Source organism: Pteropus alecto, unplaced genomic scaffold, assembly GCF_000325575.1.
Source record: "Pteropus alecto unplaced genomic scaffold, ASM32557v1 scaffold10, whole genome shotgun sequence".
NCBI lineage: Eukaryota > Metazoa > Chordata > Mammalia > Chiroptera > Pteropodidae > Pteropus > Pteropus alecto.
The window spans coordinates 7,594,958-7,618,372 of NW_006431210.1; the positions used below are offsets into that span (position 1 = coordinate 7,594,958).

Here is a 23,415-nt window from a genome sequence, read left to right on the forward strand (position 1 = left end):
TCCTTCCTTTTTAAGACTGAGTAATATTTCATTGTTTGTATATATCACATTTTATTTTAACTGTTCATAATTGTACTCTGTTTCTTCTACCTTTTGGCTGTTGTGAATAATACTATGAACAAGGGTGCACACATATTGCATGGAGACCCTGCTTTCACTTTTGGGACGATACTTAGAAGTGAAATTATTGGATCATATGGTAATTTTATTTCTAATTTTTTGAGGAACTGCCATACTGTTTCCTTTGTTGGCTGCACTATTTTACAATCCCACCAGCATTGTACAACAATTCCTATTTCTCCATGTGCTTGCTAACAATTGTTATTTTCCGCCTTTTTTTTTTATAGTAGCTCTTCAAATAGATATGAGGTGTAGATTCTTGATCAGAGTTGCATTTTAAGCAAATAATTTGCTTGCCTTCTGAGGGAGATGTATTGGCATAGAGAGTGAGGCATGAAAGGTCACCTAGGAGGTTCTGGCATTGGCTTAGGTTTGTAGTAGTGAGAAATTGTTTTAAATATGGTGGGAAGATACAATTTTGAGAGAAGTGATGGAAAAATGAAACAAATGTTTTTGGATTTAAGTGAGAAATGACATGAGAATGACTTTTCATTTTGAACCTAGTAACAGTGTCAGATGTAAAGGGAAGGAAAGAATAATAAATTGATCTTTTGAATTTTAGATGAGAGGAATATTATTGTGGAATTAAATGCCTGGCAGGGCAGCTAGAAATACAGGAGAGTATTATGGATGAGAAAACAGGTTTAGAAATTTGTTTTTATGAGAAGTACTGGGGCAGAGGTCATAGTCTTTCTTTTGGAAACATTAATTTTCTTTAGGAGAAATAATCTGATAAATCTTTCCTTCTCAATTTTTTACAGCTCTTGCAAGCTTAGGATATGAAAAGAGCTGTGTGTTGTTCAATTGTGCAGCCTTAGCTAGCCAGATTGCAGCAGAACAGAACCTGGATAATGATGAAGGATTGAAAATCGCTGCTAAGCATTATCAGGTATGCAGAACAGTAGTTACTATGTAATGATCAACACTAAGTTGGATTAAATTGAAAATAATTTGCATATAGGTTTATAGATGTTTCTTTACACACAGATGTTTTCTTGAAAAGTAATATACCTTTTAAATGAATTGATTCATATTTTTGAAGCACCTATAAACCAGCTCTCTTTTTCCTCACCATTTTAAACCCAGCACCTAGCACAGTGCCTGGCACATAATAAAGGCTCAATAAATGTCAGGAGAACAAATGATTAAATGTGTGAGATGAAATCCTTGGTAAATCCCTTTTAAATAAATGACATCATTAAAAAAAACTTGTATATTAATTTCATAAATATTTTTTCTTATGAGACACATGTAAAATTTTACCAGGGTCGTAAAAATTAAGACCTCTTGGCAAGAAAAGTTTAACTCTAAGACTCGTGAAGAGGCAAATATTTAAATGTGGTCAGATATGTAATGTTCTTAAGCTAGCTAAATTTATATTAGATACTGTCATATCGTGTGGCATATTACTTTATGGCAATTGTTTTTTTTTTTATTTTTTTATTTCACTTTAAAGAACGATAAATAGTTATTGTTAAGTGATATCTGTAGTCATGTTTTCATATTTTATATTGCCTTTTAATTTATAGAGTGTTTTCATGTACATTATTTAACTCTCAGATAAACCTGTGATACATGTTATATCATGTCATTCTTTTTTTTATAACAAGCAGACTAAAGGCAGAAGTGTTAGTAAAGTGGTCCATTGGGGTTTCAAGTGTTCTGATTCCAAATTTAATGAAATTCCAAGTGGTTCTGCTGTCTGTGTTTCTTGGCTCAGAGGTAGAATCTGATTTTTCTCACTGTTCAAGTTTAGGGGAGAGGTGAGGAATGCCCTTCTAGGACTGTGATAAGAAAACGAACTTTAAGCAAACCATGTGCTCCAAATTGTGGCTTGCCATACAGATGACAGACATCATGCGTATGTAATGTACCTTTTGTTTTTCAGGCCGTAAATGGCAAATATTTTAAAATATGATAATGAAGTAAAATTTTATTTAGTTTTCTGTTAACCGTAACTTAATTAATTGGCATGCGCGATCTCAGAGAGCATTCTGAGTTATTGAGGACACATTTCATTCTGTGAGTCACCTCTGTGATTCATAGCAGGTCATCTAGTGTTACAGAAAGAGAACTGGTGGTATTAGAAGACCTAGTTCCTTCTCTAGGCTGTTTGCCACCAAGAAGCTACCTGCCTCTGTGTAAGTTCTTAAACCACTACAGGCCTCCAGTTCCGGAGTATCTGTGAATGAGAGACTGGATTCTTTGCTGTTCTAGTCTGTGATTATGTTAGTTTACTAAGCAGAGTCAACTGATCACTCCCTACAGGTACTCTAGTTTTAGGGTACTTCATGACTGCAGAAAACACGATGTTCACTTTAAACAATTAACCTTGGTTTATCTCTGTATAGCTTATGTGTGTAACACCTTTTAATCTCTGACTGACTTCTTTTTCCCAGTGCCATTCGTTTGATAAAAGCAAAGTTATTTTAGTGCTTACCTCGATAAAATATAATTGGGAAGAAAAATCTGATGGGTAACGTTTTCACCAAAGAGCTCCGAAATAGAAATCATTAGCAATGGATGATAATGGTGTTTTTCAGAGGATTGTACTGAGGTTTCCTCAAGTATGACATGTTTATTTGAGAGATGAATTTGGGACTAAAGTAAGAGCATTTCAGTACTAAACACATTTTAATGTTTTATCCCTGCCTCTATTTTCATGTTAGTTTTGAGGATGTATACCTGAAACTAAACTTAATCAATTTGTCCCATGAATTTACTTTTTTGTTGTTGTTGCAATTGACTTTTAATTTTTGTTAAATTTCATGTTACTCTTTAGTGTTTTAGAAAGATACTCTTATTGTTTGTAGGTCAGATGTTTTAGGTCTGTTTCGCACGATGTAAAAATTTAAATGTAGTGACTGTTCAATTGAGTTAACATTTGAAATGATTTTGAGTGTAACAGAAGCAAATTGAGTTATGCTGAGTTCCTATAAATTTTAAATTCTTTTTTTCCCCCCTCTAGTTTGCTAGTGGTGCCTTTTTACATATTAAAGAGACGGTTTTATCTGCCTTAAATCGAGAGCCTACTGTGGACATATCTCCAGATACTGTTGGGACCCTCAGTCTTATTATGCTGGCACAGGCCCAAGAAGTATTTTTTTTAAAAGCCACAAGAGGTAATTCTAATTTTGTCCTCCATTTTGCTGCCTGTGAAAAGAAGTGATAGGCTTTTAAAATTAAAAGGTGATTATAACATGTTCAGTGTAGAACTTTCCTTTTTGAACTTGATACATGGATTATTGAAAATTTTCAGCTTTCCTTTTCTGAACTTAAAGTGGTACTGGTGTACATTTAAGAATGTAAACTGTCTTTGAAGTCTTTTGTAAAGTGTCTAGTTAGCTATAGTCTCAGACACTGAACTTTAGTATTTTTTTCCCCCCTCTTTAATCCTCGCCCCCCCCCACCCTTCTACCCTTGACCTATAGATGTTGCCATTTCCCTTTAAAAACTGGATCTCTGAAGGTGAGGCATCTCCTCTCACAGGCTCATGGCATGCACCTCGGGTCTGGTGCCCGCAGCACACTCGAGGGGGTGGGGCTGAGGAGCCGGGCAGGCCTTGGGGGCCTGACACACCTGGGGTATGGTCCGTGACTCCACCTGGGGCGCAAAACCAGGACCTTCTGTGTGTAAAGCAGAAGTGCTAACCACTGCACTATGGAGCCATCCCCATAGAGTAGTATTTATGTAAGTTTATAAGATGTCAAAAATTCATTCATTCAGCAAATATTTATTGGGTACCTTCTGTGTTCCAGTCAATGTCCTTGCCTCTAGATAAATAGAATCAGCAAATAAGATTGCTTGTTTTAGGAGGCTTACATTTTAGTGTAGGAGAGATGATAAACAAGAACTTAAGTAGCTAAGGTAATTATATAGAGTGATAATTGCTGTAAATCAAATAAGATGGATTATGTGATAATGGCTGAAGGCCTACCTGTGGATCAGGATGTGGGGGTGGGAGTGGGGTCATGCTAATTTTAGATTCATTAGTCAAAAAGAGTTTCTTTGAGGAGGTCTCATTTCACCCAGACCTTATAGACAAGAAGGAGCCATCTAGACAGAGGCCCTGGCCCTGTGAATGCGGGAATAATGCCGATTCTTATAAGGCATGCAAATTAGTATGACAGATTGGAATGTGGGCTGAATATTTAAATGCAGAGAAATTGAAAATAAGAGCAGTCATCCTGTGGAAGCAATATGAACTGTAATAATTTTTTCTTTCAAAATAACATCTATTGATGGAATTCATATACAAGAAAATAAACCCTTTTAAAGTACACACTTCATTGGTTTTTACTATAGTCAGAGTTTTGCAGCCATCACCACTATCTAATTTTAGAACATTATCATCTCACCCCAAAAAGGAACTTCATTACCCACTGACAGTGACTAAATCCTTTTTCCCCTAGCTCCTGGCAACCACTAAACTATTTTCTGACTCTGTATTTCCTATAGAATAATTAAGTTTTATGTAGATGAATTGATTCCATCAATAAGGATGTTTTTAGATAAATGTACAAACTTGTGATCTCAGTGTCTATATTGAGTCATCATGATAGACTGTTTTATATTTTAATTATAATGGTCAATTTAACATTTTATTCCAGATAAAATGAAAGATGCCATCATAGCCAAATTGGCTAACCAGGCTGCAGATTATTTTGGTGATGCTTTCAAACAGTGTCAGTATAAAGATACTCTCCCCAAGGTCAGTTATTGTTTTATATACACTTGGTTATTTTGCTTGTGGAAATATTTGGATATTTTTGTATATAAGCAAGTTGAAAATTATGTTTCATAGAGATATTCAAAATTTTAGGAGAGGACTTTGAAGAATATATTTATAGAAATAGTTTTTTATTTAAGATGCATGAGAATTTATATTTAGGGGATGCCTTTGCCTTTGCTCTTTACTAAACTTGTTTTTCCAAGCTAAGTCTCTTTCTGGAAAATTATGAATACCTGTCTTCAATAATTTTATGAAATCGAGGCATTGTATAGTTCTGAATCATTGGTGATTTGGTACAAGCATGAATACTTGAGCATGTTGATTATTCACACTTTTAATTATTGTCCTGTTTTCTTAAAGATGAGACTTAAAGCGCAAAAACAGACATAAAGAAAAAAGGAAAAGAAAACAGATTCCTCCAGTATTTTTATTAGAATTAAGTTTTGCCAACAGGGATAGAAAATTGGGCTGCTATTGGACAGCTAAGGAAACAACCATCTTTAAACCACATATCGCAGGAAGTATTAATTGTTTTAATGTAAACTTCTCTGGAGTGGCATTTGAAATGATGATCATTTGTAAATGACAAAGATGATTAGACTAAAGTAGATTTAGAATGGTTAGAAAGGGAAACTTAGAGCTTGAAATGTAGTATAGTTCAGCTACTCTTTCAGAAATTTCAAGGAATTAGTTTCATCCTTATGTTTATGATATTTGTAACATGATCTTCTTTAGGAGAGTTGGTTAGTAAGTCATTCAGGGATTTTTGTAGATTATGAAATTGCAGACAGTTTTGTCGTGGAGTAAAACATGTAAGTACATCAACAGTACACATTAGTTTAGTCAGAAAATGAACAATAAAGAATTAATGTGAAGATTCCTGGAGACTTAAAATACACCAAGAGATCAGTTGAAATTTGCCAAGACCTTTGGGTATTAATGGTGTTACTCTTAAAAAAAAAAAGAGATTTGGGATCTCCTCTCACCATTTTTTCATCTGAAAGACCTCATGTTCAGCTGCACAGTGTACCGTTACATCCTGTTGGGACATTAGTTCATTCCTGTCATGGAGAGAAGAATGTCACCTCCACAGACTTGGAAACTACCTCTGCAGCATTTCTGGTATTCCTTGAAAATCTCCTGTTTAAGTACCAAGTTGCTCCAGTCTTACCTTGAGAACTGGAATGAGTGCATTTTGAGATTTAGATGTCTTATTTTTACCTTTTTTCTCATAAAGCTCATAAGATATTTTCATGTTCTAGTTATAAAACTGCAGTATCTGCAAGTAGTGATCCAGGAAGCTAGGATATTATTTACTGGGAGGTAGGAAAGCACACAGGTATTAATTTAGTTTTTGATTTTCTCTCTCTCTCTTTTTTTAATCTGGACAATGATTGTTTAGTATATTTCTTGGATTTTATATGACATGTACTTTCTGAAAACAGTGAGGTTACAGGCTAGGATTTGACATTTTGGAAGAGCCTCTACCCATATAATTGCTTTTCTGGTTTATGTTTTTGCATCTTTTAAAATTAATTTTGACTGGAATTTTTTTCCAAACCGATTAGGGCAAAATAACACTGAATCGTATTAGTCATTAACTTAGTGCATTTGTCTGTTTGCTATGTGTTTTTGAGTATATGATAATGAAATGTTAGTTTTTATACGATACTAAACTTTTATATGGCTAAAAGTCATCTTTATTAAAAAGTCAGGCTATGAATATAACTGGGAACTTACTTTACTGTCTTTTGTCTTTTAAACATGATGAAACAGCTATAGAGCAATTTCATTAGTGTATGTGAGTAATGGTGGTTTAGTTAACTAAGGGCTGGGTAAGGGCTCATAAGAAAGCTTCTAAACCCTGTGCTTGATATTCCTCTGTGAATGTCCATTCTACTTCTCTTTCTAATGCATGCTTTCCTTTCTTCTCTGTAAACAAAATGTTGACTTCATGGCTCGATTAAAGAGCATTATAAAAATTTTAATTGGCTTCACCTAATAGTTTTTTTTTTAACTTTAATTTTAATTGGAAGAAAAAATTTGAAATTATTGAATTCAATCCATGCAAAATTATATGGTCTTCTCTGTTGACACCTAATGACTAACCGACCTCTAAATAATTAATTGGGTAATTCTAATTTCTGTCTCCTTTTCCTTTTTCTTCCTGCATCCCATGTTGTCTGTGGTGGTTTGTGTGGTTGGACTCTCCCCTGGTCAGTATTTTTATTTCCAGGAGGTGTTCCCTGTCTTGGCTGCCAAGCACTGTATCATGCAGGCCAATGCTGAGTACCACCAGTCTATCCTGGCAAAACAGCAAAAGAAATTTGGAGAAGAGATTGCAAGGTTACAGGTGAGTCTCTTAGGAATAAATATTAAGTAACTTGGATCTCCATTTATTTTTTCCTCAGTGAATTTCCCAAGTTTGCTTATGAAAACCTTTCCCACTCGTTGCCTGTATCAGCGGAAACAAGTGATTGCTTTTATCTTTAGGCTTTACTTACTGTGTGCTTTTTGAAGTGTCATATTTTATTTAAAAAATTCACACAAAGTGTTCATTTAGTTCTCTTTTATTTACCCACCTTTATTTTAATATAAAATATTCTAAATTAACAGGCTCCAGAAAGGATGTATACTTCTTAATTTGTGGCCTAGCCTTGGTCTAAATTGCAGCATTTAAGTCCACAGTTTGAGGACAGTGGTAATATAAATATATCTGTAAACAGCAGAGTAACTTCTGTACTGTAGGCATTGGTGTTGTCATAAACTTCGGTGACATCTAGGTCAACTTTGTGGCAGAGGCAAGGGCTATTTATATGAGTTGTTTGTATTTTGAGCATTGGTAAGCAGAGGATAGCAAGAGAACTGTTAAGGAATTTTAAATATGGATTAGATATTAGAAGATACTATGCAAGTATCATTTAGGAAGTTCGGATTAATTAGTTTGAAACTCATGAGAAAAGAAGCCCAGGTTTCATGAAAAATAAAAGGTATACTTATACCCCACACTGACAAAAATCAGAGAAAAGCATACTTTTTTTTTTTTAAACAAATCCCAGATTATCAAACATTCCTCTTTTGTCTAGGGATTCACTTTGATTACAGTAACTTCGATTCTCATATGGAAATGCTTCTGAGAAAGAGGTTTCTGTAGGAAAGATTTTTTTAGGCTAGTTTATTTAAAATATTAGTTTATTAATTTTCTGAGAATTCCAAGACTATTAGATTCAAGCAGGCCCTTATTTGGTCTCTATAAATCAGTCAGAGAAGAAGAGCTCCTTTGGAAATTTTACTGTAATTTTAAAAATCCATTCTGGAAAAAGGAAACTACTTCAGACTCACACAATGAGAGGATACATAAGGGTTTGTAGCTTCAGTTTTACAGCTTTACTCATAGGTTAAAAGTTTACTCAGAACATAAATGCTGATTCATATCTCAAAGGGCTATTCTTTGCAGTAGGCATGAAATTTTTTTTACTTGACTTAGAAACTGATTAGAAATAGGTAAACAGACCAAAAAAGATGACCAACGAATCATACTCTCTGTAGTCTCTCACTCAGTAGTAAAATGACTTTCCAGTCATTGTTGTCAGCAATGGGAAAACACTTATTAGTTATGAGCAAACCAGAAAAAAAATCAGAGTCAGGAAAATGAAAACAATAGGTAAAATAGCAGCAAAGTTATAATTGCTGCTTGGAATTCACTTCTGGGGGCAAGAAAAACTGTACCTGGGCTTATATAGCTCATGAGGTGCGCTTCTGGGACAATGCAGTTCATTTGGCTACAGAAGTTATGTCCACTTGATCATCTTGGTGGAATCACTGAAGCTGCCAGAGTACAATTATCAAAAAGACCTAAAAATATGTATGTATAAAAATGTGACTCTAGAATGAGTACATGTCAGAGATTTAGTTAACTCATCTAGTGACACAGTAAGGTGGTAAAACTGATTTTGTGAAAATATTGTTTGTTTTCTTAGTCATGATAGTAGCTTGTCGATATTACAGAGGTTGTCCTTATTAGGAGATATATGCTGAGTTATTTAGGGATGAAGGGTCATGACGTCTGAATTTTAGTTTCAGATGGTCTTACGAAAAAAAACAAAAACAAATCCCAAACCAGAAACATGTATGTGTGTATATATGGGAAAGAGAGAAAGCAAATATGGCATAATGTTAACAATTGTTGAAACTAAGTAGAGGGTCTGTTGTTACTCATTGTTCTGTTTCTTAAATTTTCTGTGTACTGGAAAATTTTCAAAATAAAAATTGGGAAACATAAGTATATATAAAAGTATACATTTCAACCCATCTCTCTGCCTTTTCCTTTCTATCCTGTTTCTTCCATTCTTTTTTCCCATTGCCTTATAGGTAATTTCCATCAGTTTCTTCTTTAATCTTTTCAGGGTCATTTTTCTTTGATATGTAAGCAAATATATACACCTGAATACACATACAAACAAAGAACATTCTTAACTCTTCCTATTCTTATATAACAGGGAAGTATGTTGTACATCTTGCTTTTCTCATGTAACAACATTGCTCTTTTCATTTTAATAAAGCAATGGAGAGACACCCAGCCTTCCTCAGTGTCTGTATATACTTATTGGCCCATGGATTTTTTTTTTTTACTTTCTTGGGAATTCATACGTGTTTAAAGGGATATTTGCTATATTAGTCTTCATTTTTGGGGTGTGATGGGAGAATTTCTGGGTTATTCTGTTGACCATACTGCTGGAAATGCAAATCCTCAAATTTAAGATTAAAAAAAACAATGCTAGTATGTTTGATTGAGAAAAAAACATTTTTTAAAACATTTTCTTTTTTAGCATGCAGCAGAATTGATTAAAACAGTGGCATCTCGCTATGATGAATATGTCAACGTGAAGGATTTTTCTGACAAAATCAGCCGTGCCCTTACTGCAGCAAAGAAGGATAATGACTTCATATATCATGATCGAGTTCCAGACCTCAAAGATCTAGACTCTATTGGTAAAGCCACACTTGTGAAAGCTACCCCAGTTAATGTACCCATCAGCCAAAAATTCACTGGTATGTCAAGTATTTAGATACACTTTAATCTTATTCTTTTTTCCAGTGTAATCTGTTTTTTTTTTGTAGCCAAAACTACACAGTTGCTATCAATATGCTTTGAACATAATTTGCATTCATGTTCAAAATGAATATGAGAATAAAAATTGTGTTGAATCTACAGTGAAATTTTAAGATGGAAAGTAGATGATAAAGTATATGTAAAGTGTACATAGTCAGAAAACTTAAAACTATGTTTGAGTAATGACAAAAAGACTTTAAACAAGTACTTATGTTAATATTTGTTATGTTATTTAATATTTCGCCATTAAAAATAAACATACATAACTATGACGTAAACGTGTGGAGTCATGGTTAGATAAATATATATTTTAATATCCTTGGATATTGTAGATATAAACAATGTATGAACCTGTAGCTGAAATTTCAAGGATAATATTCTAAGTTACTGGGAAAGGGTGATTATTTAACTCATTTCTATTTAGCAAGCACAAAGTGTTTACCATGTGCCTAAGACTCTTTTAAGCACTTTACAAATATTAGCTCATTTATTTCTCACAACAACCCCATGAGATAGGTACTGTTACTATCCCCACTTGACTGATGAGGATACTGATGTATGGGTGGTTAAGTAATTTATTTGCCCAAGGTTATGTAGTTGGGAAGTAGTAGAACTAGACATCGAACCATGGCACTGTAGCCCAGTCAGTTTAATCAGCAATTGAATAGTGTTTTCTTATGTTTAACTCATCTTTACCAAAGAGCCCTTAAACTCAATGACAGATACATCAAAATGTTAAGAAATTTAAGTTCAGAGAAAAAGCTCTCATTTTCATTGTCCACGAGTATAACTATTTAAAAACTCTTTTCATTGTACTTTCAGTAGTGTTTTGGTTTTAAGTATTTGTAGACTTTCTATATAAATATTGAAAAGGAAATATGAAGTCATTTTCCAAGTCGAGTTTATAGTTTTGTTGAATTTCCTTTCCTAATTATAGATCTGTTTGAGAAGATGGTTCCTGTGTCAGTGCAGCAGTCTTTGGCTGCCTATAATCAGAGGAAAGCTGATTTAGTTAACAGATCAATTGCTCAAATGAGAGAAGCCACCACTTTGGCAAATGGGTAGGTAGAGGTTACCTTTCATAAATTTAACTCTAATGTGTTTCTCTTTGTTCTTTAATTTAGTAGTTTATGAACATTTTACTTTCTGATCTTGGAGCTGCGTGTCAAAGATATGTGAAATAGCAAATGTAGACACACATGCATACACACATTTCTTGGGGACACTAATTAAGCCCTAACAAATACATTATAGTTGGAAGAAAATTACTGAAACAATGAAAATATTTGACCACTGATTTGCATTTTAGAGAATAGTTATTTGAGGCACATGAGAAGTAGAAATGAACTTTTTAAATTAAGATACACGGTACATTTAGTATTCTGAACCTGTTTTGTTTCTGGTGGATTCATTGGTTTTTAAAAAATCTTAAGTATAATTTTCATACAATAAAATACACCCATTCTAAGTATATAGTTCAGTTCTATTGATAAACATGAATACCCATGTATCCACCACCACCATGATCAAGACAGAGAACATTTCCATCACCCTAAAATACTCCCTCATGCCGCTTTCCCTTCAGTTTTTCTTCCCCTGGCCTACAGCCACTACCGATGTGCTCCCTGTCACTATAGGTTGATTTACTTTTTATACAATTTAATGTATATTTAATCATTATACCACGTGAGTAGGTATATTACACAGTACAGTGTAGTATTGCTATAGTATGCAGTACTTAAGTATGTACAATCATGTACAGTATATAGTCAAAATGTGTTGGGTGTCTTGCACTTAGCATAATGTTTTTGAGGTTCATATGTTGTGGGTATCAGTTTGATACTTTTTATTACTGGGAAGTATTCAATTTTATGGTCAAATAGCAGTTTTTTTATTCTTTTACCTGTCGTTGGACATTTCAGTTGCTATGAACATTCATGTACAAATCTTTGTGTTGACATGTTTTATTTCTCTTGGGTAAATACCTAGGATTAGAATTGCTGAGTTATGTGGTTAGTATATGTTTAATTTGCATTCCCCAGATTAACAGTAATGTTGAGCAACTCTTCATATGCTTATTATTAGCCATTCATATATCTTTTGTAAAGTGTCTGTTGAAATCTCTTGCTCATTTTTAAAAATTGAATATTTTTCTTCTTAATCTTTGAAGAACTCTTTGCATATTTTAGAGGCAAGTCCTTTGCCATATATGTGTAATTGAGAATATTTTCTCTTGGTCTGGTTTGCTTTTTCATATTTTTAATTTTGATGAATACATGGATATTGACCTCATTTTCTTTTTCTAGCAAGAAAGCAACATAAGTTTAACATCCCCTTTATTATATAAATGAAATAATAGAATAATTGTTACTGTGTCACAAACAGATGAAGATTCTGTAATTAATACTTAGATCAACTATGTTCTCTTGATGTTTTGCCTAGATGGTATCAAATTATAACTTTTATGTATTTCTGATTTATCAGTGACAGTATAACAATCAGGAGTATAATAAAAAGATTGCATTTTTTAAGGCAGACTTTTTGACTTTTATTTACTTAGACTGAAAGGAGTTAAGTTTGAATTGTGAGCCAAAGGTATTTATTATATTTTAATGTATATTTATGGCTTTTTGGCTTTTAATTCTTAACTGTGAACTTAGTTCTTTAAGAGTTTTGTTTTTATCAATCATTCACTTTCTGTTTTTTCCTTTTTCTTTGCTTTATTTTTCTGTTCTTAGGGCTTATACACTTTTGGGGTGCTAACTTCTTTGCTGTTGATTCGGATACAGGAGATTAATGTTTCAAAGGTGGTTTAAACCTCTAGATGACATAGTATTTCATTTTTTCAGGGTGTTAGCTTCCCTTAATCTTCCAGCAGCAATTGAAGATGTATCTGGAGATACTGTACCTCAGTCTATATTGACTAAATCCACATCTGTGATTGAACAGGGAGGCATCCAGACTGTTGATCAGTTGATCAAAGAGCTACCTGAACTGCTACAAAGGAATAGAGAAATCCTAGATGAGGTATGTTTTAAGAGATTTGCTTTTCAGATAAAAGCATTTGGACGCCTGTTGTCCATCAGGGATTAGGACTGGAAGCTTTCTCCAGTTGGGTTTTATAGGGTAGTACTCATCATCTTGGTGACCCAGAGCCTGACCTTCAGCCTCATGAAGACGTTTTATTGTCTGAGAATGGCTTCATACATGTCTATAAGGGTAATAAATGCACATTAATGAAACTCATATGACCACTGTGTAATACTAGTATACTTGAGAAAATACCATCACACAAAAGTCTTAATAATTAGTGATAGTTTTTATATTACAGATTGGGTTTCTTGGTGAACATGAAATCAGACAAAGGAAGTTGGGCCATCAAATGGTTTATAAGCCCACCTCATCCATCTTCCAGTAGAGAGGACATTTTATCAATAGGAATGGAACACTAAAAGTTTTTTGGCTAAAGCCAACTGTTTGCTAGTGTTATTCTCTTTTTACTTTGTTTTCAACTCTTTCACCTAGTCGATAACATTTCTTTCTTTAGCTGTAAATATGTTCAAGCTGGATATACTGGCTTTTGCCAGTTTAGGAGTCAATATCTCTCAGGTGATTTTTGTTATCAGCGCTTTCATCCTTAATGTTTTGATTTTTCAGTTAACTTTCAGAAGATATTGTATTTACATCATTTCTAAGTACTTTGGGGTGAGGCAGAGTACTTAAGTACTTACGATGGTATGAACCTTGGGGATGATAATATTTACCTCCCAGGTTTATTTAAAGAATGAACTAAACTGCACCAGTGAAATGCCTAGCCTATGGGATATACAGTATGTGCTTAATAAGTTACAGCTATTACTACTGTTATATTACTATGGCGATAATATTGCAATTATTATAACTGATATGATGGTGGTGTTCATTATTCACCTTTCAATGCATTTCGCTATTGGAAAAGGTTAAGAAACTTAAATGGAAACTTACTGCATTATTGGCCTGGAAAATCTGATTTATGAGGGATTCTACATTAATTATACAGTCAACATTACCAGTCTTACCTATGTAGGATGTAATCAGTAATTAGAAAAAGTAAAGCAAACAGAATTGGTATTACATTGTTCAGTACCAAAGCCTTCAAAAGCAGAATCTCAGACTCCACCCAGACTTACTGAATCAGGATCTGCATTTTACAAGATCCCAGGGTGATTTGTGTGCATGCTAAAATTTGACAGATACTGCTCTTAAGGTCGTAGATTTCATTCATGAGGATGTCATATAGTCCTTCACAATTTGTTGGTTTGTGGGTCAAACAAGCTTGTTGTCTGGTGTTGCAATTGAAAGGACATTGGAATAGTAGATAGACATAGAGAGAAAAAAGTAGAGAGAGCTGTTCAAGATTGTATCTAAGTGAAAGCAGCAGGAAGTAATTAATACTGGGGAAGAAGACAGACACTGGAAAATGCAGGCATAGCAAGTCAAATGGAAAGTGGTCTGGAGCATTTAGTAAGTAGAGATTATAATAATAAATCATTATTTAATATTTTATTGTTTAAACATAATTCAGTCGTTAAGGTCTCAGAACATGGAGTTATATTTGGACTTCAGTCCCAGTTCTTACTCCTGTGACCCTGGGTGGATCACTTAACATCTTCATGTCTCAGTTCATGCATCTAAAAAATGGGGCTAATAGTACTTAGCATATAAGGTAGCTGTGACATGGGATCATACATGTGCCTGTTAGTTGTTAAATATTAATTATTACTGTATTTCCTTGGTTTTAAAGTGTGATTAGAAGATGCATATTTGATTTGAAACAAGTTTTATGGAAAAAATTGCCTAATGAAATATCAGTTGTGAAGAGCATCTTCATTAGAAATCACAATGTGAAAAAACTCATCTATCTAATAATTAGGAAAAACTGGCAGTGTTTATGTTTGTTGTCTGCCTATCTTAATATAAGGTACTTTTATTTATCTCATTTGATATTTCTGTAACAGCCTGTAAGTTAGAGTCACTATTACTCTGTCAGTTGCACTTGGAGAGTCTCATTTTAAGTAAGTTGTAAGTTATGAAATAAGTAGATTGTGCAGCTGGTACTCTTTGAGTGTCTCTTTGGTAGCTTTTGGAAATTTAGATTCTGTAATTTAGAATATTTTGATTTTCAAAAGTTTTGAAGTATCAAACTAATTTATTTTTAAAATAATAAATCCATCCTGTTTTGGATCTGTTGGGCCCTTTCAATCTTAGATCCCTCTCCATGGATTCTATTTCTTCAGTTATTCCTCTTTTTTCTTTTCTTTCCATTGTGTCTTAATGAATTTCTGTTAGATTGGTGATGGTGCTTCTGGAAGAGTTCTTCATATCTCAACATTTCTTTTTCTTTTTTGTCCTCTTATTCTTCTGGGAGACTCTCAGGCTAGCCATCTGCCTCATTAATTGGCTATTTATCTGCCTTTTGTGTTCTTCAGCCATTCAATTACATTAAAAAATTTTTTTAAAAATATTTTTTATTTCCCAGATGTCTAACTGCTTCTTTAAAAAGTCACCTATGTGTATCTTATAACTAAACTACATGTGTGTTCTTTTTTGGAGGTAAAATTCACAAAACATAAAATTAACCATTTTAACCTCTTTAAAGAGTCCAAATTCAGTGGCATTTGTACATTCACAATGTTGTATGAGCATCAACACTCTTCTAATTTCAGAACATTTTTGTCACTCCCAAAAGAACCTTGTACCATTAGCAGTCACTCCACTAATGGCAATCACTCTGGCAATCACTAATCTGATTTCTCTTTCTATGGATTTGCTTATTCTGGACATTTTGTATAAATTGATTCATAAACAGTAAGTGGCCTTTTGAGTGTGCCTTTTTTCAGTTAGCATAATGTTTTCAAGGTTTATCCATGTTGTAGCATGTATCTATACTTCATTTTCTTTTATGGTTAAATAATATTCCATTATTTGGATCTACCACATTTTGTTTATCCATGAATGATAGATATTTGGGATGTTTTCACTTTATGATTTTTCTGAATAATACTGCTATTTGTCTACTGTTGAGTATATATACATAGGAGTAGAGTTGCTGGGTCATACAGTAATTCTTTGTTTAACTTTTCGAGGAACAGCCAAACTTTTCCAAAGCAACTGCAACGTTTTAATTCTAACCATCAATATATGAAGATTCCAGTTTCTCTGCATCCTTGCCAACTCTTATAATTTTTTTTTTGCCACAGCCATTCATATGCATATGAAGTGATATCTCATTGGTTTTGATTTGACCTTATATATAGAAAATTCTACAGTTAGAAGTTTGATAGGGATTGCATTAAATATTTAGATCAGTATGGGGAATATTGCTGCTCTTAACAATATCTTACATCTTCCAATCCATGAATATGGGCATTCCATTTAGTTAAATCTGCTTTAATTTCTTTCAACAGTGTTTTGTAGTTTTCAGTGTACTAGTCTTTGCTTAAATTTATGTGGTTAAATTAAAAGAATTTATGTGGTTAAATTAAAAGAATCCTTTTAATTTAACCAAATAAGCATTTTATTCTTTTTGATGCAATTATAAATAGAATTGTTAATTTTCTTTTTGTATTGTTCATTGCTAGAGTATAGAAATACAGCTGATTTTGTATGTTGATTTCGTATTCTGCAACTTTACTGAATTTATTGACTTTTATCAGTTAATTTGTAGATTCCTCAGGATTTTCTATATATAAAGTCATGTTATCTTCAAGTAAAGATAGTTTTACTCCTTCCTTTCTAGGAAACCTTAAATTTGGAATAATTTTAGGTTTACAGAAAGTTGTAAATTTAGTGCAGAGAGTTTCTTCACTCAGCTTCTCCCAAAATTAAAACCTTGTGTAGTCATGGTATATTTATTTAAACAAAGAAGTAAACATTTGTATAATACTTTACTCAGATTTTATCAGTTATTCTATTAATGGCCTTCTTCTGTTTCAAGATCCAGTCCAGAGTACATTTAATGCATTTAATGTTCAGTGATTTTTAAATTTTGAATTCACATTTCCTGGAACTTTATTTGTGGGAAATCTTTGAGGTCTGGGTTTAAAGTGAATTCTTTTAGAGAGGGTTTTTCTTTGTTTTTGCTATGAAAAGACGTTATGTACTTGACACCTCTATAAACTTATGTTTTTTTTGTTTGTTTTTATGGTTAGTCTTTTAGTCATTTCATCTTAGGACTTTGTATCTCACAGATAGTATGATTTCCAGTCCTAAGTTCAGGCTTTAGATTAGACATCTTAAGTGATACTTTTCTATTTACAGCCAAGGTTCAAACAGATTAAGTTTCCTTCTGTTAGGCAGTTTTTCTTTTAAAAAGTCATCTCCTTAGTGTCACCCATTCGTAAGTATCCTGTTGTGAGGAAGGATAGTGCCTTTGAGCTCATCTACTCTCCTTAGTCCCACCTGTGTTTCTTGTCTCTTACTCATGTTCTGATAAATTCATACTCTAAGCCATTAGTGAATTACGTAGTTGGTGAACTGACGGTGGGCTAGTTCTGGCTTGTAGCCTATTTTTGTATGGTTCACTAGTAAAGGATGATTTTGATCATTTTTAGAGGGTTGTAAAAAAAGAAAAAGAAGAACAATGACAGAGACTGTGGCCCACAAAGCCTAAAATATTTACCCTATTGTTTTACAGAAAAGTTTGCAGAACTCTGCTCTAGACTATTGGATTAGCAGCTACCATTGGCTTTAGCACTTGTTTGTACCTGTAGATTAGTACTTACTTCTGTTTCTGGCCCCTACTATCCTATTTTCTCAGCTAAGCATTAAAAAGGCATTTTTATATGCTAATTTTCAGTTTGATATATTGGGATAGAAGTCCAATTCTTTTATTTTCATGTAGTTAAATTATTCGGTTTTCTCTTCGCTTTATTTATGGCTTATATACTCCAAAGGCTCTGTATTTATTTTTATCTTAAAAAAAATCTTTGTTTAAAATAGTCTTGTATATGGATGTACATAATCTCTTAATTATTCTATTTAATTTCACTGAATAAGGTAATGGTTAACCTAGCCTTAAATTTTAAATGACTTTTTGTTTATATACATTATAACATAGATTTCTGCAACAAAAATTATGCCAATTTATATTCTAACCAGTAACAGAATTCCCACTTCACTAATTCTCATCTATTTTGAGTATGAGCACTTAAAAAAATGTTTAAAATTTTTGCACCAGAAACGATATTTCATTGTTTCTTTGCTTCCTTTTTTAAAAGTCTCTAAGGTTGTTGGATGAAGAAGAAGCAACTGACAATGAGTTAAGAGCAAAATTCAAGGAACGCTGGCAAAGGACACCATCTAATGAACTTTATAAGCCTTTAAGAGCAGGTAAAAATGTGCATAAATGACTTTCACATGGAATAAAGTCTCAATTTGGATCCATAATTTTTTGCTTGATTAAATTAGGCACAATAATAAACCTATTTTTGCTGCAGTTGTGTGCTATTAGAAAAATCTAGGTGTTTTTCCTCAGTTCAGTGTAAGTTAAATAACAAAAAGGTAATCCGTGTTCCTTATAAGAAGTTCAGCTTCTTAAGAAGGGTATAAAGTGAAAATTAAAATGATTCTATAACTCTCTTTTTCTGTTCCAAGCCCTGTGCATATTTTAAAAACATAAATGAGATCATATTATATGTATGGTTTTATAATTTCATTTCACTTAATAGTAAATCTTTAGTGGTAAAAGATGAGTTTTAACAGTTAACTTGAAGCCAAAATATTATTTTTTAAACTTTGGTTAAGATTTTGTGCTTGTTAAGATAATTTATGTCTTCATGGTAGCTCGTTTTATTTATCTCTGTGAAGAGCATTAATACTATTGAGATTTTTCTAAAAATGTATCTGCTGTTAAGTCTAGCTGAAACAATAATCCTTTGAGAGAGGAATACTTTTTAAATAAGTTGTAACAGTTTTGGGGGGAATGATTTTCTATATTCATGAGTTGTTGGAAAAGATGAGATGAATGGCAATTAGCTTTTATTTGGTGGTCAGTCACCACAAATGTAATTTAAAGTATAACTGTGCTTTTGCTTTATAATTGGTTTTTCAAAAACAAAAATGCAAAGACTGACAGGAGCTGAGTTTCTGTTACCTAGTGAATTGGGGCCTGTAGAAAGGGAATAAGGTAGGAATCCTCCTAAGAGACGAGCTCCAAAATGCTGAAATTTAAGTATGAAAAATTGGAGCATGTAGGAGGAGAACAGAACTAAAAGTACACTAGCCCGTAAACATAACTGTTAACATCAATGCTGTACTCTGCTAACATTCTTTTTTCCCCACAGAGGGAGCTAACTTCAGAGCAGTTTTGGATAAAGCTGTGCAAGCAGATGGACAAGTGAAAGAACGTTATCAGTCTCACCGTGACACCATTGCACTTCTGTGTAAGCCAGAACTTGAGCTGAATGCTGCCATCCCTTCTGCTAACCCAGCAAAGACTTTGCAGGGCAGTGAGGTGAGAAGATGCATTTTGATGTGGCTGGTCATCTGTTTATGAAGACTATGTTCATGCCATTATGTACAATGAATTGCTGATTTCTTTCTTACTAGCATCTTTTTAAAAATGCAAATGTACATTGAGGTTATATTTAAAGTAGCATGATATCTATACCGAATAATAGGTAATTATACTAATACTATTACTGTCTTATATTAATAATTTTCATTTATTGAATGCCTCCTATGAACTGGGTTCTATATTCAACATACTTCATGTGTTCACAGTATTTAATTAAGGTTTTATAAAAGGGAGAAAATTCCCTGAAGTGGAATGTCTGGGTTTGGCCAGATACTCTTCTGACTAAATTCATTGTTTCTTACATTAATCTATACTGCCTTCCACCATCTTCCATTGGGATTACCTCTGAAAGGAAAGTTGACAAGATAGGCCTGTTAATAAATGGATAACATCATGGCATTTCTACTAGTGATAAGAAGGAGAAAATCAGTAGTGAGACATCTGATTTGGAGAGTCCTAAAAGAGGAGGAAGTCCAAGTATGATTTAATCACCATGAAGGTAATATGGTAGAATAGAGGCCCTGAAGTGCATAGGAAAATAAACCAAAGGGCAAGAAATACTGCTGAAAACTTCTTAAAAAAGAGTAGTTTCCTGGGATAGTAGATTTCCTTATTTCTCTTTCCACAGGAGCATTTATGTATGTATGTATGTATGTATGTATGTATGCAACAAAGACTTATTAGGTATCTACTCTGTATAAGATATTGTGCTAGGTACTTGAAAAATTGACAAATGAGCCATATACAGCCTTTACCCTCAATTTACTGTCTGGTGTGGAAGATTATATATATAAGGATAACTCTAATACGGTGTAGAAATTTAAAAGTGTCATAACCAAGTAAAGTATGCTGTGAGGATTTAGATGTCAAAGTACTTAAATTCCAGCATTTTGGAGCTCCTTTCTTAAGAGGCTTCTTAAGAAGTTAGCACATTATGAGACCAGAGTAGGCAGGCAGAAAAAGTGAACACATATAGCATCCAGGAAGGCCTGAGTGAGTAGGTGTGTCCAGAGAAGCTGCTAGAGCTTCAGTGGTAACCAGCCCCCAAAGTGAAGAGAAGACTGCGTGGTTGAATGTGTGCAGAACCTGAATCTCTAAAGGGAGGGGGAGCCTGATGGAACAAAGAATATTGATTACAGTAGTCCCTGTTTATCTGAGGGGGATACGTTCTAAGACCTCCAGTTGATGCCTGAAGCTGGTATTATTGAACTCTCTATATACTGTGTTTTCCCCATACATGCATACCCATGATAGTTTAATTTATAAATTAGGCACAGTAATATACTAACAACAATAACTAGTAATGAAAGAACAATTATAATATACTGTAATAAAAGTTATGAATGTGGTCCCTCTGAAAATACCTGATTGTACTGTACTCACCTTAAAGGGAGCACTTTATGGTTTCTCTTTGGCATATCCAAATTGTCAGCATTATTACTCTTGGCTTTGGGGCCATTATTAAGTAAAATAAAGGTTACTAGAACAAAAGCACTACAATACTGCAACTGATGGCTGGCTACTAAGTGACTAAAAGGTAGGTAACATGTACAGCTTGGAGACCGGACAAAGGGATGATTCACGTTTGGGCAGGATAGAGTGGGCAGTGAGAGAGTTCAGTACGCCACTCAGAACAGTATACAATTTACAATGTGAGTTGTATATTTCTGGAATTTTTCATTTAATATTTTGGTCTGCAATTGACTGTGGATAACAAATTGCAGAAAGTGAAAACACGGATAAGTGAGGACTGCTATAGCTGCTTTGAAGAAATGGAGAAAAGGGAAGTACTTAGGAGATTAATTTGTGAAGAACAGAAATTACAGACCACAGAACAGCAACAAATGGCCCTTTTTTATTTTAGAAAAAAGTCTGTTTAGTATCTTCCCCCATTTTCTTTTTGATGTCATGTATATGACTCAAATTATATGGCTTTTGTCCTTTGATGCGCCTGCTTTCAATAGAAAAGCAAAAACAGTTTGTGCTGAGAAAAATCAGAATTAGTATGTAGTTATTTATTATTCACTTGTAGTAATAGCTGCTTTTAAAAAATCTATAGTGGTATTACATAGGGGAAGGACACTTCTATAGTCAATATGAAGTTATTTTACTGAAGCTGGATTTTCTAGATAGAGGTGACCAAAAATTTTTCAGTGCCCTATATAGTCACTCATTATGTACATTTATCAAAAAAGGCAAACATGTTTATAGGAGCTATTTCAGATAGTTGTCATAGTAGTTGATGACACAATTGAGCCATAGTTTTAATGATAAAAACTCAGTCATTTGAATTGCTGATTATAAAAGTAATACAAAGTGTATGTTTTATTAAGAGGTTAGCTTAATGGTATGGCTGTTTTTCTTTCATTATGAAGAGGCCTACTTTCTAGTCATTCCTCTTTGTGTATTTAGGCATCTGGTTTTAGATATTAAGATACTCTGAAAAATTTTGGAGACTGTCATTAACTTGTATTTAAAGCTCCTTTTTAAAAATACTTAGGGACCACTGCTTGTGATTGTGGGTCTCTGACCATTGGGTCTGGAATCTAGTCCACACTCAGCTAGCCAAGTTTTGGCTCTAGTTAGTGTACGGTCTGAGTCCTTACAGAGGATGGGGCATCTTCTTTGCACAAAGGTGATATTCACTTATACTCACACAGTGTTGCATCTGCCTGGGGTGATTGAGGGGTTTTTAAAAAAAATCTTCATCTCCTCAGAGGTAGTGCATAAAGTAGCATTGTCTAAAGCTGTGTGCACTCCCAGCAGGTGCTTTTTTTGTGGTTCACACAAAGGCAACTTATAGACTAGTGGATGATCTACACACAGCTTTTACTCTTAGATTTTCATAACAAAAAGTTTGTAGAGAACTGTTGAGATTGGCTGACATCTATTCATTCATTTGTTCAGCAAACATTACTTGAGGGCCTACTGTAACTCAGGAACTGTGCTGGGCTTTGTGGTCCCTAACTAACAGAGAGATGAAAAACTCCTCTAGGTTAACTTTAGAGTTAGGGTAAATGCGGTCAGGTTCCTGCTGTTCTCTTGTTCTAGACATATTCTTGTGTCTGCCTTTTCTGAAAATAAAATGACAAGGTCTGAAAAGTGAAGTTGAAAATTTCATTGAGAGCATTTCTTATGTGCTGAATTTATTTAGTGCTGTTAAATACTACAGAGTTTTATAATCTGAACAGGCAGATCCAGCCTACTTGCTGTTTTTGTATGGCCTGTGAGCCAGGAATGCTTTTTACATTTTCAAATGGTTAAAAATAAGTAAAAAAACCCAGTATTTCATGACATGTGAACGTTATGTGAAATTCAGATTTCATTGTCCATAAAAAATTTTTGTTCAGACATAGCTATGTTCATTCTTTTATTTTCTTAATGGTTGTTTGTGTACTATAAAGGCAGATTTGGATAGTTGCAACAGAGACTGTGGTTCACAAAGCCAAAAATATTTTCTATCTGGTCCTTTACAGGAAAAGTTTGCTAGCCCCTAATTTGAATTATGAAGAACAGATAGTCTAGGTCAGGGGTCCCCAAACCCCAAGCCGTGGACTGGTACTGGTCCGTGGTCTGTTAGGAACCAGGACACACAGCGAGAGGTGAGCAGTGGGCAAGTGAGCGAAGCTTCATCTGTATTTGCAGCCACTACCTAGTGCTAGCATCACCCCTCTCTACTGCAGCTCAGATCCTTAGGCCTTAGATTCTCATAGGAGCAACCGGTCCCTCATGCCAAAAAAGCTGGGGACCGCTGGTCTAGGTGATCTCATTCCTGCCTTTCTGTTTGACCTCATCTCCCTCCAGTCTGTCTTTTGTTTACTATGCTTCAGCCAGACTGGCTTTTTTTCCCCTTTCCCTTTAAACAGGCTAAGCTCGTTCCTGCCTTGGGACTTT

General features: G+C 34.0%; 1 protein-coding gene across 1 annotated transcript in view; it reads left to right on the forward strand.

Annotated features, from left to right (window-relative positions):
• The window catches only part of PDCD6IP (programmed cell death 6 interacting protein), a 53,736-nt gene that overhangs the window by 16,544 nt on the left and 13,777 nt on the right, over positions 1–23,415 (forward strand). Inside the window, exons 4-12 of the mRNA XM_006905732.2 lie at positions 882–1,009; positions 3,089–3,242; positions 4,731–4,831; positions 7,089–7,205; positions 9,682–9,904; positions 10,903–11,026; positions 12,815–12,992; positions 18,224–18,335; positions 19,289–19,458. Of these exons, the coding sequence (XP_006905794.1) occupies positions 882–1,009; positions 3,089–3,242; positions 4,731–4,831; positions 7,089–7,205; positions 9,682–9,904; positions 10,903–11,026; positions 12,815–12,992; positions 18,224–18,335; positions 19,289–19,458 (1,307 nt within the window). The remainder of the gene's footprint in view (positions 1–881; positions 1,010–3,088; positions 3,243–4,730; positions 4,832–7,088; positions 7,206–9,681; positions 9,905–10,902; positions 11,027–12,814; positions 12,993–18,223; positions 18,336–19,288; positions 19,459–23,415) is intronic.